At 46.5% G+C, this 17,663-nt stretch overlaps 1 protein-coding gene across 6 annotated transcripts in view; it reads right to left on the bottom strand.

Annotated features, from left to right (window-relative positions):
* lyst (lysosomal trafficking regulator) overlaps positions 1–17,663 on the bottom strand; it is a 242,383-nt gene that overhangs the window by 210,507 nt on the left and 14,213 nt on the right. For 5 of the 6 annotated variants that reach the window (XM_036945914.1, XM_036945918.1, XM_036945917.1 and 2 more), the window contains exon 3: positions 4,831–4,925. In XM_036945914.1, coding sequence (XP_036801809.1) covers positions 4,831–4,925 — 95 coding nt within the window. Of the gene's footprint in view, positions 1–4,830; positions 4,926–8,710; positions 8,907–17,663 lie in introns of those variants that run through there. The other variant, XM_036945919.1, reaches the window with a different exon arrangement.

Raw genomic sequence — 17,663 nt, 5'->3', positions numbered from 1 at the left:
AAAGAAAGCAACTTACTGCAACTTACTAGAAAGCAACTTACTGCATTCGTGTAACAGGCAGTCTCCTTGTGGAGTGCAATGAGAGGCAGGTGGTTAGAGCGTTGGACTAGTTAACTGTAAGGTTGCAAGATTGAATCCCCCGAGCTGACAAGGTAAAAATCTGTCTTTTTGCCCTTGAACAAGGCAGTTAACCCACCGTTCCTAGGCCGTCATTGAAAATAAGAATGTGTTCTTAACTGACTTGTCTAGTTAAATAAAGATTAAATAAAGGTGTAAAAATATATATAATAATAAATAAATAAAAATCGGCGCCCAAAAATACCGATTTCCGATTGTTATGAAAACTTGAAATCAGCCCTAATTAAAATTGCCCATTCCGATTAAATCGGTCGACCTCTAGTCTCCACCACAGACACACATTCGCACATTATATTCACATTCAGATAATTTCATAGTTATTACAACATACGTTGTTAAAGTTATTACTTACAAAATACGTTCTTGAATAGGAATGAAACTATTTGACAACTGGATGCAAATATAAACGCAGGAAAATATATTAAGTAAAGAAAGTCTGATATTGTGACAGGATTTCTTGAAACAGTTCGAGCTAAAGACACTTCAGTCCCCCAACACACCTTGAGGTGACACTTCTCACTTCCTCACAACAAATCCTCTTTCTGCCTCACAACAAATCCTCTTCCTGCCACCATAGAGTTACACACCCCTTCATACGTTACTACGCAACACCAGCCCCTACCTTCATTTAACTAGGGAGGTCAGTTAAGAACAAATTCTTACTTACAATGACAGGGTGGGTTAACTGCCTTGTTCAGGGGCAGAACAACAGATTTTTACCTTGTCAGCTCTGGGATTCGATCTAGCAACCTTTCGGTTACTGGCCCAACGCTCTAACCACTATGCTACGGAGCCTTCCAATACACATTTATGTCAGTCCATGTGTGTGTGATATCTATCTATCTATCTATCACACACACTTCCATCTCTCCAATGCCAAAACAATCAACAATCATCCTCATCCCACCAAAGATTAGTGTGAGTCTGGGTACTTTCCCTCCAGTCAATGTGGTTTGATCCAGGCGTAAGGATACAATCTGCTGCTTCCTCCACAGCCCTAATGACTGGCGGTCCTGTTTTTAGCAGACAATTCCATAAAATGGAAATTTCACCTTTTCCAGATTTGGAGAGTTGATCAGTGGATCAAAAGGGCATGTGATGAGAGAGGGCTAACCTCTGGGGAGCTAGCTAGGAGAGGGCTAACCTCTGGGGAGCTAGCTAGGAGAGGGCTAACCTCTGGGGAGCTAGCTAGGAGAGGGCTAACCTCTGGGGAGCTAGCTAGGAGAGGGCTAACCTCTGGGGAGCTAGCTAGGAGAGGGCTAACCTCTGGGGAGCTAGCTAGGAGAGGGCTAACCTCTGGGGAGCTAGCTAGGAGAGGGCTAACCTCTGGGGAGCTAGCTAGGAGAGGGCTAACCTCTGGGGAGCTAGCTAGGAGAGGGCTAACCTCTGGGGAGCTAGCTAGGAGAGGGCTAACCTCTGGGGAGCTAGCTAGGAGAGGGCTAACCTCTGGGGAGCTAGCTAGGAGAGGGCTAACCTCTGGGGAGCTAGCTAGGAGAGGGCTAACCTCTGGGGAGCTAGCTAGGAGAGGGCTAACCTCTGGGGAGCTAGCTAGGAGAGGGCTAACCTCTGGGGAGCTAGCTAGGAGAGGGCTAACCTCTGGGGAGCTAGCTAGGAGAGGGCTAACCTCTGGGGAGCTAGCTAGGAGAGGGCTAACCTCTGGGGAGCTAGCTAGGAGAGGGCTAACCTCTGGGGAGCTAGCTAGGAGAGGGCTAACCTCTGGGGAGCTAGCTAGGAGAGGGCTAACCTCTGGGGAGCTAGCTAGGAGAGGGCTAACCTCTGGGGAGCTAGCTAGGAGAGGGCTAACCTCTGGGGAGCTAGCTAGGAGAGGGCTAACCTCTGGGGAGCTAGCTAGGAGAGGGCTAACCTCTGGGGAGCTAGCTAGGAGAGGAACGGTGTGTACGTGTGTTAAGTTGTGTGTGTGTGTGTGTGTGTGTGTGTGTGTGTGTGTGTGTGTGTGTGTGTGTGTGTGGGGGGGGGGGGGGGGGGGGGTTGGCCTATAGGGAGCTAGCTAAGAGAGGAACGGTGTGTGTGTGTGTTAAGTTGTGTGTGTGTGTGGGGGGAGGGGGGGGTTGGCTTATAGGGAGCTAGCTAAGAGAGGAACGGTGTGTGTGTGTGTGTTAAGTTGTGTGTGTGTGTGTGTGTGTGTGGGGGGGGGGGTTGGCCTATGGGGAGCTAGCTAAGAGAGGAACGGTGTGTATGTGTGTTAAGTTGTGTGTGTGTGTGGGGGGAGGGGGGGGTTGGCCTATAGGGAGCTAGCTAAGAGAGGAACGGTGTGTGTGTGTGTGTTAAGTTGTGTGTGTGTGTGTGTGTGTGGGGGGGGGGGGGGGGGGGCTATGGGGAGCTAGCTAAGAGAGGAACGGTGTGTATGTGTGTTAAGTTGTGTGTGTGTGTGGGGGGAGGGGGGGGGGGTTGGCCTATGGGGGGCTAGCTAAGAGAGGAACGGTGTGTGTGCGCGCGCCTATGGCGAGTTAGAAGAATGACACCACTATGACAACTCCAACTCCCCACGACCACAACCGGCTGTTCCTACTGCTAAAGAAAGTGCACCTGAAACTTACAAAACACAAAGCTGTAACTGGTGGTCGACTAAACAGCTACAAATGACACAGCAAACATTTTAACTGCGTAGAAGACAACTGTTGATGCTTTGACCCTTGTTATACCACACAATCTAGAGAGTGGTTACTCTGCCCAGAGAGCACCACCACTGTGTGTGACATTAGTTTTACAACACCAATCAATCACTGCTGACACGTCACGTTACCCATAAAGACCACACGCATAAAGAGAGGGCTAACCTCTGGGGACCACACCCTTTAAAACAGATAAAGAGCTCTACTTGCTCCACCATTTTAAAGTAATCAAACCAACTGGGTTCAGACAATTAACCAATTTTATTTGTCAAAATTGGGTTGATTGGTTTGTGGCCGGGGACTTTAATGCAGGGAAACTTAATTTGGTTTTACCTCATTTCTACCAGCATGTTAAATGTGGAAACAGAGGAGAAAAGAAAAAGACCACCTTTACTCCACACAGAGATGCACAAAGCTCTCCCTCGCCCTACATTTGGCAAATCTGACTAATACTATCCTCCCGATTCCTGCTTACAAGCAAAAACTAAGCTACAGGACTGTTTTGCTATCACAGACTGGAATGTTCCGGGATTCTTCTGATGGCATTGAGGAATACACCACATCAGTCACTGGCTTCATAAATAAGTGCATTGATGACGTCGTCCCCACAGTGACTGTACGTACATACCCTAACCAGAAGCCATGGATTACAGGCAACATCCACGCTGAGCTAAAAGGGTAGAGCTGCCGCTTTCAAGGAGCGGGACTCTGGCCCGGAAGCTTTTAAGAAGTCTCCCTATGCCCTCCAACGAACCATCAAACAGCAGCGTCAATACAGGACTAAGATTGAATCCTACAACATAGCGTGCCCAGAGTAACTGCCTCCTACTCTGTCCCAGATGCTAATATATGCATATTATTATTAGTATTAGAGGTCAACCGATTATGATTTTTCTTCGACAATACCGATACCAATTATTGGAGGACCAAAAAAAGCCGATACAGATTAACAGATTATTTTTTAAATTTGTAATAATGACAATTACAACAATACTGAATTAACACTTATTTTAACTTAATATAATACATCAATAAAAATCAATTTAGCCTCAAATAAATAATGAAACATGTTCAATTTGGTTTAAATAATGCAAAAACTAAGTGTTGGAGAAGTAAAAGCGCAATATGTGCCATGTAAGAAAGCTAACATTTGAGTTCCTTGCTCAGAACATGAGAACATATGAAAGTTGGTGGTTCCTTTTAACATGAGACATCAATATTCCCGGGTAGGAAGTTTTAGGTTGTAGTTATTATAGGAATTATAGGACTATTTCCCTCTATACCATTTGTATTTCATTAACCTTTGACTATTGGATGTTCTTCTAGGCACTTTAGTATTGCCAGGGTAACAGTATAGCTTCCGTCCCCCTCCTCGCCCCTACCTGGGCTCGAACCAGCAACACATCGACAAAAGGTACATGAAATACAAACGGTATAGAGAGAAATAATCAGTCAACGTCTAATCCAGACTTCTGTTGTGTAACAACGTGGTTACAGACAAACATCCAGACTTCTGTTGTGTAACAGAAGGGTTACAGACAAACATCCAGACTTCTGTTGGGTAACAGGAGGGTTACAGACAAACATCCAGACTTCTGTTGTGTAACAGGAGTGTTACAGACAAACATCCAGACTTCTGTTGTGTAACAGCAGGGTTACAGACAAACATCCAGACTTCTGTTGGGTAACAGGAGGGTTACAGACAAACATCCATCAGACTTGTCTTCAGGGGTCGCATTAGCTTTCAGAAATAGGCATTTTCAAAATTGCAGACCATCAAAACAAATCTGTGTTTTAAACCATTTCAGTAGCCTACACATTAGTCACACCAACTATGGTCCTGCAGTACATTAGCTCATTTACTTTACTGTCGCTCTTCGCCTGCCCAGCAGTTCAGCTAACTGAAGAGAAACGCATCTAAAACCCGTCTATTCTCCAGGTTTTCTAAAGGGACCTACCAATTGTTGGAACAAAGCTTTAAAACACAGAACACCCTCTGGTGTCAGCTAGTTCTCTGATCTTCTTTTCATCTGAGTCAGGAAGTTCACAAAGACCTTACCAGAACTTCAGAGCATCCTTGTTGCCATGGCTGTTGTGGAGGTGGCGGACACAGTGGAACAGACACAGGAAACTCTCCAGGCACTGAAGACTGACCTGAGAGGGGAGAGAAGAGAAGGGAGAAGATTGACCTCAGGGTGTCTAAGATGTTCCTAGTATCTCCCCATTTAAAATGTCCACCCATAAATGTTGAAGGTACGAGAAGATCTTAGAAAGCTCTGGCTTACGTGCTACCTCACGTAGCTAGGATACAGGGCAACGTGCTACCTCACGTAGCTAGGATACAGGGCAACGTGCTACCTCACGTAGCTAGGATACAGGGCAACGTGCTACCTCACGTAGCTAGGATACAGGGCAACGTGCTACCTCACGTAGCTAGGATACAGGGCAACGTGCTACCTCACGTAGCTAGGATACAGGGCAACGTGCTACCTCACGTAGCTAGGATACAGGGCAACGTGCTACCTCACGTAGCTAGGATACAGGGAAACGTGCTACCTCACGTAGCTAGGATACAGGGCAACGTGCTACCTCACGTAGCTAGGGTACAGGGCAACGTGCTACCTCACGTAGCTAGGATACAGGGCAACGTGCTACCTCACGTAGCTAGGATACAGGGCTACGTGCTACCTCACGTAGCTAGGATACAGGGCTACGTGCTACCTCACGTAGCTAGGATACAGGGTTACGTGCTACCTCACGTAGCTAGGATACAGGGTTACGTGCTACCTCACGTAGCTAGGATACAGGCTTACGTGCTACCTCACGTAGCTAGGATACAGGCTTACGTGCTACCTCACGTAGCTAGGATACAGGCTTACGTGCTACCTCGTGTTGTTCGGATACAGGGTTACGTGTTACCTCGTGTTAGGATACTGTGTTACGTGCTACCTCATGTAACTAGGATACAGGGTTACGTGCTGCCTCATGCAGCTAGGATACAGGGTTACGTGCTACCTCATGTAGCTAGGATACAGGGTTACGTGTCACCTCGTGTTAGGATACTGTGTTACCTCATGTAGCTAGGCTACAGGGTTACGTGCTACCTCATGTAGCTAGGCTACAGGGTTACGTGCTACCTCATGTTGTTAGGATACAGGGTTGTGTTACCTCGTGTTAGGATACTGTGTTACGTGCTACCTCATGTAGCTAGGATACAGGGTTACGTGCTACCTCATGTAGCTAGGATACAGGGTTAGCTGGCTCTTTAGGTCACCATGTCTCACCATGTCCACTAGCTCATTAAGTCACCATGTCTCACCATGTCCACTAGCTAGCTCATTAAGTCACCATGTCTCACCATGTCCACTAGCGAGCTCATTAAGTCACCATGTCCACTGGCGAGCTCATTAAGTCACCATGTCTCACCATGTCCACTAGCTAGCTAATTAAGTCACCATGTCTCACCATGTCCACTAGCGAGCTCATTAAGTCACCATGTCTCACCATGTCCACTAGCGAGCTCATTAAGTCACCATGTCCACTAGCGAGCTCATTAAGTCACCATGTCCACTGGCGAGCTCATTAAGTCACCATGTCCACTGGCGAGCTCATTAAGTCACCATGTCCACTGGCGAGCTCATTAAGTCACCATGTCCACTGGCGAGCTCATTAAGTCACCATGTCCACTGGCGAGCTCATTAAGTCACCATGTCCACTAGCGAGCTCATTAAGTCACCATGTCCACTAGCGAGCTCAATAAGTCACCATGTCCACTAGCGAGCTCATTAAGTCACCATGTCCACTAGCTAGCTCATTAAGTCACCATGTCCACTAGCTCGCTCATTAAGTCACCATGTCCACTAGCTCGCTCATTAAGTCACCATGTCCACTAGCTAGCTCATTAAGTCACCATGTCCACTAGCTAGCTCATTAAGTCACCATGTCCACTAGCTAGCTCATTAAATCACCATGTCCACTAGCTCGCTCATTAAGTCACCATGTCCACTAGCGAGCTCATTAAGTCACCATGTCCACTAGCGAGCTCATTAAGTCACCATGTCCACTAGCGAGCTCATTAAGTCACCATGTCCACTAGCGAGCTCATTAAGTCACCATGTCCACTAGCGAGCTCATTAAGTCACCATGTCCACTAGCGAGCTCATTAAGTCACCATGTCCACTAGCGAGCTCATTAAGTCACCATGTCCACTAGCGAGCTCATTAAGTCACCATGTCCACTAGCGAGCTCATTAAGTCACCATGTCCACTAGCGAGCTCATTAAGTCACCATGTCCACTAGCGAGCTCATTAAGTCACCATGTCCACTAGCGAGCTCATTAAGTCACCATGTCCACTAGCGAGCTCATTAAGTCACCATGTCCACTAGTGAGCTCATTAAGTCACCATGTCCACTAGTGAGCTCATTAAGTCACCATGTCCACTAGTGAGCTCATTAAATCACAATGTCCACTAGTGAGCTCATTAAGTCAGATGTAGCAGAGCTGGATAGATACTGTGTCCAGAAGCAGCAAAACACCAGAGCCTGACATTAGTGAGCTCATTAAGTCACCATGTCCACTAGTGAGCTCATTAAGTCACCATGTCCACTAGTGAGCTCATTAAATCACAATGTCCACTAGTGAGCTCATTAAGTCAGATGTAGCAGAGCTGGATAGATACTGTGTCCAGAAGCAGCACAACACCAGAGCCTGACATTCAGCAACGAGGCAGGTGGGACTTTCCAAAACAGGAAGAGCAGAGAAAGACAAGCCGCCTGACTTCAGCAGCATCACTACCTCCCGTCTTGCTCGGTCCTCTATGCTACATTATTCAGGTGACTACCTCAGTCGTGGCCCTGCTCTGCCAGACACGAGGATGGAGGGACTGAATGGGTTGTCAGGTCCACACAGCAGAGCAGGGCCAACTGTTTAGTTTGACAGCTCACAGCATGATGTGGTGGGTGACTCAACATCCTTCCTCTGTGTATTACAACATTCAGTGGTCAACAGGAACAGACTCCTCAAACTTCTTCCACCATCAGAGGCCTTTGTCTTAACAGTACTGGGTCTTACAGTAACTAACTTCACAGTTACTGTAAAGTGGTGTTAACTGTTTTACAGTAACTAGGCTAGCCTTACAGGAGAGTGTAGCTAATTAAGTTTTACAGTAAGAGTGCTAACTGTGTTTTACAGTAACATCAACCCAATATTAAAACAAGAGCACACTACACTGACCAGTGTCAAGAGAGGACAGGGCAGGAGAGCAGTGGGCACCCCAGGAGGAGATACTGAGAGGGACAGAGGTCCTGGACATCCCGAAGGGTATACTGGACAAGTAGCATCACACATGCACCGCCCACCTGAGGATCCATTTCCTGTGTTTGAGGGGTGCAACATCCACTTCACTGTGTTGATTTCTGTCACTCCTCTTTCAGACTCATTTTTCCCCGTAACGTTACGACTGCAGAAATGTTTGTAGTGATCCAAACACACCCAGGTAATGGCTGAAATGGGCTCAACAGACTACATGCTTTCATTAGCGTCGATAAGAACGCTAAAAGCTTCGTCACTTACAGGGCCTTCGGAAATTATTCACACCCCTGGACTTGTGACACATTTTGTTGTTACAGCCTTCGTTTACAAATGGATTCAACTGGTATTTGTTGTCACTGGGCTACACACACACACACACACACACACACACACACACACACACACACACACACACACACACACAATACGTCATAATGTCAAAGTGGAATTATGTTTTTAGAAATGTTTACAAATCGATAAAAAACAGCTGAAATGTGAATAAGTATTCAACCTCTGTTATGGCAAGCCTACATAAGTTCAGGAATAAAAGGTCACATAATAAGATGCATGGACTCACTATGTGAGCAAAAATAGTGTTATTAAACATGATGTTTAAATGACCACCTACCTCATCTCTGCACCCCACACACAGATAATTGTACGTTCCCTCAGTCGAGCAGTGAATTTCAAAAACACAGATTCAACCACAAAAGACCAGGGAGGTTTTCCAATGTCTCGCAAAGAAGAGCACCTATTGGTAGATTTGTTTTAATTTTTTATTAACTGCATTTAACCATTTGAGCAGGGTGAAGTAATTCATCACACTGTGGATGGTGTATCAATACACCCAGTCACTACAAAGACACAGGCGTCATTCCAAACTAAGCTGCCAAAGAGGAAACCGCTCAGGGATTTCATCATGAGGCCAACGGTGACGTTGTCACAGTTTCAGAGTTTAATAGCTGTGATAAGAGAGAACTGAGGATGGATCAACAATATTGTAGTTACTCCACAATACTAACCTAATTGATAGTGAAAAGAAGGAAGACTGTACAGAATACAAACTATTCCAAAACATGCATCCTGTTTGCAACAAGGCACTAATGTAGTAATGCAAAAAATGTGAAAAAAAGCAATTACATTTTTGTTCTGAATACAAAGTTGTGTTTGGGTCAAATCCAATTCATTGCTGAGTACCACTAGTCAGCATAGTGTTGACTGCATCATGTTATGGGTATGCTTGTAATCATTAAGGACTGGGGAGTTTTTCAGGATAACAAAGAAATGTAATGGAGTTAAGCACAGAGGAGAACCTGGTTCAGTCTCCCAGACAGTGGGAGATGAATTCACCTTTCAACAGGACAATAACCTAAAACACAAGGCCAAATATACACTGGAGGTGCTTACCAAGAAGACAGTGAATGTTTGAGTGGCAGAGTTACAGTTGACTTAAATCTACTTGAAAATCTATGGCAAGATTAAAATGATTAACAACCAATTTGACAGAGCTTGAAGAATTTTCAAAATAGGCAAATTTTGCACAATCCAGGTGTGGAACGCTCTTACCCAGACTAACAGCTGTAACCAAATACACTTCCACAAAGTATTGACTCAGAGGTCTGAGATATTTCAGCATTTCCTTAACAATAAATTGGCAAAAATGTCTATAAATATGTTTTAGCTTTGTCATTATGGGGTATTGGGTAAAGATGGGTCAGATGGGTCAGACTAACACAACAAAATGTAGAATAAGTCAAGGGGTGTGAATACTTCCTGAAGAAACTGTAGTCTACCCACACTGTCTCTGTTGGCTAGAGAGAACGTACCAATACTTCCTGAAGGAACTGTAGTCTACCCACACTGTCTCTGTTGGCTAGAGAGAACGTACCAATACTTCCTGAAGGAACTGTAGTCTACCCACACTGTCTCTGTTGGCTAGAGAGAACGTACCAATACTTCCTGAAGGAACTGTAGTCTACCCACACTGTCTCTGTTGGCTAGAGAGAACGTACCAATACTTCCTGAAGGAACTGTAGTCTACCCACACTGTCTCTGTTGGCTAGAGAGAAGTTACCAATACTTCCTGAAGGAACTGTAGTCTACCTACCCACACTGTCTCTGTTGGATAGAGAGAACGTACCAATACTTCCTGAAGGAACTGTAGTCTACCTACCCACACTGTCTCTGTTGGATAGAGAGAACGTACCAATACTTCCTGAAGGAACACACACACACAGAGAGACAGAGAGACAGACAGAGAGAGAGAGACAGAGAGACAGAGAGACAGAGAGACAGAGAGACAGAGAGACAGAGAGACAGAGAGACAGAGAGACAGAGAGACAGAGAGACAGAGAGAGAGAGAGAGAGAGAGAGACAACAGGCCAGGCAGAGAGCGAGCGAGAGTTACAACAGGCCAGGCAGAGAGCGAGAGTTACAACAGGCCAGGCAGAGAGCGAGAGTTACAACAGGCCAGGCCAGGCAGAGACACACAACACGCCAGGCAGAGAGAGAAGTAGAGAGATACAACAGGCCAGGCAGAGAGGGAGACACACACACACACACACAACAGGCCAGAAGGAGGTACACAACAGGCCAGACAGAGGTACACAACAGGCCAGACAGAGGTACACAACAGGCCAGACAGAGGTACACAACAGGCCAGACAGAGGTACACAACAGGCCAGACAGAGGGTGATGCAGAGTGAATCATACAGGTCCCTATATTTCAACCATTTCACTTGCATACACGCCTAAAAAAAACACAGAAATGTGGACACCCCTTCAAATTAGTGGATTCAGTTTTTTCAGCCACATCCGTTGCTGACAGGTGTATAAAACCGAGCTCACAGCCATGCAATCTCCATAGACAAACATTGTTAGTATAATGACCTTACTGAAGAGCTCAGTGACTTTCAACGTGGCACTGTCATAGGATGCTACCTTTCCAACAAGTCAGTTAATCCAATTTCTGCCCTGCTAGAGCTGCCCCGGTCAACTGTAAGTGTTGTTATTGTGAAGTGGAAACCTCTAGGAGCAACAACGGCTCAGCCGCGAAGTGGTAGGCCACACAAGCTCACAGAACGGGACCAGCGAGTGCTGAAGCGCATAAAAACTGTCTGTCCTCAGTTGTAACACTCACTACTGAGTTCCAAACTGCCTCTGGAAGCAATGTCAGCACAATAACTGTTCGTCAGGAACTTCATGAAATGGGTTTCCATGGCCAAGCAGCTGCACACAAGTCTAAGATCACCATGCACAATGCCACGCGTCAGCTGGAGTGGTGTAAAGCTTTCTTTAGAAAAGTCGCTGGCCATAATCCAAACCGTGGATTTGACAGTCTAGCTATCACTCAAATGAAAGCCAACCCCGTTACTAAGTAGAACTACTCGTGAGGTGATGATTCGTTGAAATTATCCAGTCAAAAAAAAAAAAAACATTTCCTTTTTTGTATTGGTCATCTAGCGTAAACATTGTCCTATAAGGAGATGATGAAATACTACAGGATGTCATTTATCCACTCGTATATGTCGTAAACTCTAGTTTCCATTAGGTTTGTCATTTAGAAGAACGCAAACAGTACGCATCGCCACGGTTACTGTCCTGGTTCCATTTATTTCTATACAATATCGATGGGAGTAATTGATTGCGTAATTGATTACAGTAGAACAAGCGAATCACGTCCTGTCTAGAGTGCTCCTTGTAAAAACATTTTTTTTTAAAAGTGGCCCACCACCTGGATTCAGTCTTATGTAGCAAAATGTGAAATTGTGTTGTTTTTTACATTAGATAAAAGTAGAGACTCTGAGCTAGAAAATTGTACATCAAACACTACAGTTGAGGAAAGTAATTCTGCTTTGAAAGTTGATCAACTTGTAATTTCACTTTTTAGAAAATGGCCTTAGAATATTTTGGTATCTAGTGAAGAGCTCTTCTTTATCTACACCCATTCAGTATCGTTCACGCCCTGTTAAGCTTTAGCCCCACCCATCTCGTTTCGCTCTCGGAGTGTTCAGAACCAACACTTGATTCTGGCTGATGATTGGTTTACCTCTGGATAACATCAAAACAGCCTAACCAGCTCTGAAGGCAAAAATGTCATTACGTTTCTTTGCCGACGTTTACTGACACCGGCCATATTCAACGGGTGTTTAGCTTAAGACACGTAGCTAGCATCCGACAGGATTACCAACATAGACTGACCTGCGAAAAACCACAGAAGCTACATGGCAGACCAGTTCCAACCCCTCTCTCACCATGTCCAGCCAACTCATCATCTCAGCCAATCATGGCTGGTGGGAAGGTTGTTGACTTTGTGGCTTAACCAACTAGGCTCCTAATTTAATAATTATATTTGTATTTACAGATGGTATACAAGTTTGTTATTAAGGCACATGAAAGTTCACGTGTTCCAGAAGACATTTCTGCCCCCCCCCCCAAAAATGGATAACATTATGATAAAAATACAAATATATTTTAAAAAATAATCTTCAAGCAGCTCTCCTGTGAAGTGGTGCCTTGTGACATACGCCTCGTTTCCTGATACGAGTCACAGATGTCAGCGTAGAGCCGTGTCATAGTGAAACAGAAGTTGCCGTAAATCACAGGATTACTCCTAACACAGCGTCTCAGTGCTGTTCTGGTGCAGAGTTCCTACTACAGCCAGACTGACAACACTATGGGCTGTGTAGGGGGTGTTCCTACTACAGCCAGACAGACTGACAACACTATGTGCTGTGTAGAGGTGTTCCTACTACAGCCAGACAGACTGACAACACTATGGGCTGTGTAGGGGGTGTTCCTACTACAGCCAGACTGACAACACTATGGGCTGTGTAGGGGGTGTTCCTACTACAGCCAGACAGACTGACAACACTATGTGCTGTGTAGGGGGTGTTCCTACTACAGCCAGACAGACTGACAACACTATGTGCTGTGTAGGGGGTGTTCCTACTACAGCCAGACAGACTGACAACACTATGTGCTGTGTAGGGGGTGTTCCTACTACAGCCAGACAGACTGACAACACTATGTGCTGTGTAGGGGGTGTTCCTACTACAGCCAGACAGACTGACAACACTATGTGCTGTGTAGGGTGTGTTCCTACTACAGCCAGACAGACTGACAACACTATGGGCTGTGTAGGGGGTGTTCCTACTACAGCCAGACAGACTGACAACACTATGTGCTGTGTAGAGGTGTTCCTACTACAGCCAGACAGACTGACAACACTATGGGCTGTGTAGGGGGTGTTCCTACTACAGCCAGACTGACAACACTATGGGCTGTGTAGGGGGTGTTCCTACTACAGCCAGACAGACTGACAACACTATGTGCTGTGTAGGGGGTGTTCCTACTACAGCCAGACAGACTGACAACACTATGTGCTGTGTAGGGGGTGTTCCTACTACAGCCAGACAGACTGACAACACTATGTGCTGTGTAGGGTGTGTTCCTACTACAGCCAGACAGACTGACAACACTATGTGCTGTGTAGGGGGTGTTCCTACTACAGCCAGACAGACTGACAACACTATGTGCTGTGTAGGGTGCTGTGTGCTGTGTAGGACTGAACACAGGACAGGCCCTACATTCAACACCTCCTGTCCTGAACACAGGACAGGCCCTACATTCAACACCTCCTGTCCTGAACACAGGAGAGGCCCTACATTCGACACCTCCTGTCCTGAACACAGGGCTGGCCCTACATTCGACACCTCCTGTCCTGTGTATCAGGGAAGTCACCTAAACAATTGGCCACTGGAGCCTAGCTACTGAAGCTTAGCGTGAAAGATGTTTCCTACTTCTTTTCAAATCATTTAACTTCTGCCATGATACTGGAATCTGTCCCAAAGCTGATCCTGAAACACCATCTGTTTGCAGGTTCTGAATGATTGATGCTGTTTTGTTGTGAGTCGCACCGTGTTCTGTACTACCAGGCTGGAGTCTCTACTGAACTGTCATGTGTTGTTGGGACAGAGAGGAGAATACCATTGGTTACAATCAACCACATGATGTGATCATGATGTCGCCTGTAAGGTCACTGGCATCCTGACCTGCATTGTATGAATGGACAGACAGGACATGAACTAGTTATCAGCTGAGAACAGGGACCAGAGACAGACAGGACATTAACTAGCTATCAGCTGAGAACAGGGACCAGAGAGAGACAGGACATGAACTAGCTATCAGCTGAGAACAGGGACCAGAGACAGACAGGACATGAACTAGTTATCAGCTGAGAACAGGGACCAGAGACAGACAGGACATGAACTAGCTATCAGCTGAGAACAGGGACCAGAGAGAGACAGAGACATGAACTAGCTATCAGCTGAGAACAGGGACCAGAGAGAGACAGAGACATGAACTAGTTATCAGCTGAGAACAGGGACCAGAGACAGACAGGACATGAACTAGCTATCAGCTGAGAACAGGGACAAGAGACAGACAGGACATGAACTAGTTATCAGCTGAGAACAGGGACCAGAGACAGACAGGACATGAACTAGCTATCAGCTGAGAACAGGGACTAGAGAGAGACAGGACATGAACTAGCTATCAGCTGAGAACAGGGACCAGAGAGAGACAGGACATGAACTAGTTATCAGCTGAGAACAGGGACCAGAGACAACTAGTTAATGTCCTGTCTATCAGCTGAGAACAGGGACCAGAGACAGACAGGACATGAACTAGTTATCAGCTGAGAACAGGGACCAGAGAGAGACAGGACATGAACTAGCTATCAGCTGAGAACAGGGACCAGAGAGAGACAGGACATGAACTAGTTATCAGCTGAGAACAGGGACCAGAGACAGACAGGACATGAACTAGTTATCAGCTGAGAACAGGGACCAGAGAGAGACAGGACATGAACTAGCTATCAGCTGAGAACAGGGACCAGAGAGAGACAGGACATGAACTAGTTATCAGTTGAGAACAGGGACCAGAGACAGACAGGACATGAACTAGTTATCAGCTGAGAACAGGGACCAGAGACAGACAGGACATGAACTAGTTATCAGCTGAGAACAGGGACCAGAGACAGACAGGACATGAACTAGTTATCAGCTGAGAACAGGGACCAGAGAGAGACAGGACATGAACTAGCTATCAGCTGAGAACAGGGACCAGAGAGAGACAGGACATGAACTAGTTATCAGTTGAGAACAGGGACCAGAGACAGACAGGACATGAACTAGCTATCAGCTGAGAACAGGGACAAGAGACAGACAGGACATGAACTAGTTATCAGCTGAGAACAGGGACAAGAGACAGAGACATGAACTAGCTATCAGCTGAGAACAGGGACCAGAGACAGACAGGACATGAACTAGTTATCAGCTGAGAACAGGGACCAGAGAGAGACAGAGACATGAACTAGTTATCAGCTGAGAACAGGGACCAGAGACAGACAGGACATGAACTAGTTATCAGCTGAGAACAGGGACCAGAGACAGACAGGACATGAACTAGTTATCAGCTGAGAACAGGGACCAGAGACAGACAGGACATGAACTAGTTATCAGCTGAGAACAGGGACAAGAGACAGAGACATGAACTAGCTATCAGCTGAGAACAGGGACCAGAGACAGACAGAGACATGAACTAGTTATCAGCTGAGAACAGGGACCAGAGAGAGACAGGACATGAACTAGTTATCAGCTGAGAACAGGGACCAGAGACAGACAGAGACATGAACTAGTTATCAGCTGAGAACAGGGACCAGAGACAGACAGGACATGAACTAGTTATCAGCTGAGAACAGGGACCAGAGACAGACAGACATGATTAAAGATACTGCATAGTCTGAGACAGACAGAGACACGGCTACAGACAAACGACTGTGATCATGCTCTCCATAGCTGCTGTGAGTAAGACCTTTAAACAGGTCAACATTCACAAAGCCGCAGGGCCAGACGGATTACCAGGACGAGGACTCAGAGCACTGACCAGCTGGCAAGTGTCTTCACTGACATTTTCAACCCTTCCTGACCCAGTCAAATACCCGTCTCTATACAGGAAGTGCCAGGTAACAACACGGCTCTATACAGGAAGTGCCAGGTAACAACACGGCTCTATACAGGAAGTGCCAGGTAACAACACGGCTCTATACAGGAAGTGCCAGGTAACAACACGTCTCTATACAGGAAGTGCCAGGTAATAACACGTCTCTATACAGGAAGTGCCAGGTAATAACACGTCTCTATACAGGAAGTGCCAGGTAACAACACGTCTCTATACAGGAAGTGCCAGGTAACAACACGGCTCTATACAGGAAGTGCCAGGTAATAACACGGCTATATACAGGGAGTACCAGGTAATAACATGGCTATATACAGGGAGTACCAGGTAATAACATGGCTATATACAGGGAGTACCAGGTAATAACATGGCTATATACAGGAAGTACCAGGTAATAACATGGATATATACAGGGAGTACCAGGTAGTAACATGACTATATACAGGGAGTACCAGTACTGAGACGATGTGCAGGGGTACCAGTACTGAGACGACGTGCAGGGGTACCAAGTAACAACATGGACGTGCAGGGGTACCCGGTAACAACACGGCTATATACAGGGGTACCAGTACTGAGACGACGTGCAGGGGGTACCAAGTAACAACATGGACGTGCAGGGGTACCAGGTAACAACATGGACGTGCAGGGGTACCAGGTAATAACATGGAGGTGAAGGGGTACCAGGTAACAACATGGACGTGCAGGGGTACCAGGTAACAACACGGCTATATACAGGGGTACCAGTACTGAGACGACGTGCAGGGGTACCAAGTAACAACATGGACGTGCAGGGGTACCAGGTAACAACACGGCTATATACAGGAGTACCAGTACTGAGACGATGTGCAGGGGTACCAGTACTGAGACGACGTGCAGGTACCAGGTAACAACATGGACGTGCAGGGGGTACCAGGTAACAACATGGACGTGCAGGGGGTACCAGGTAACAACATGGACGTGCAGGGGTACCAGGTAATAACATGGAGGTGAAGGGGTACCAGGTAATAACATGGTTAGGTGCAGGGGTACCAGGTAACAACATGGACGTGCAGGGGTACCAGGTAACAACATGGACGTGCAGGGGTACCAGGTAACAACATGGACGTGTAGGGGTACCAGGTAACAACATGGACGTGCAGGGGTACCAGGTAACAACATGGACGTGCAGGGGTACCAGGTAACAACATGGACGTGCAGGGGTACCAGGTAACAACATGGACGTGCAGGGGTACCAGGTAACAACATGGACGTGCAGGGGTACCAGGTAACAACATGGACGTGCAGGGGTACCAGGTAACAACATGGACGTGCAGGGGTACCAGGTAACAACATGGACGTGCAGGGGTACCAGGTAACAACATGGACGTGCAGGGGTACCAGGTAACAACATGGACGTGCAGGGGTACCAGGTAACAACATGGACGTGCAGGGGTACCAGGTAACAACATGGACGTGCAGGGGTACCAGGTAACAACATGGACGTGCAGGGGTACCAGGTAACAACATGGACGTGCAGGGGTACCAGGTAACAACATGGACGTGCAGGGGTACCAGGTAACAAC

The sequence above is a fragment of the Oncorhynchus mykiss genome, chromosome 16 (assembly GCF_013265735.2).
Source record: "Oncorhynchus mykiss isolate Arlee chromosome 16, USDA_OmykA_1.1, whole genome shotgun sequence".
NCBI lineage: Eukaryota > Metazoa > Chordata > Actinopteri > Salmoniformes > Salmonidae > Oncorhynchus > Oncorhynchus mykiss.
This window is presented reverse-complemented; position numbering and strand designations above follow the sequence as displayed.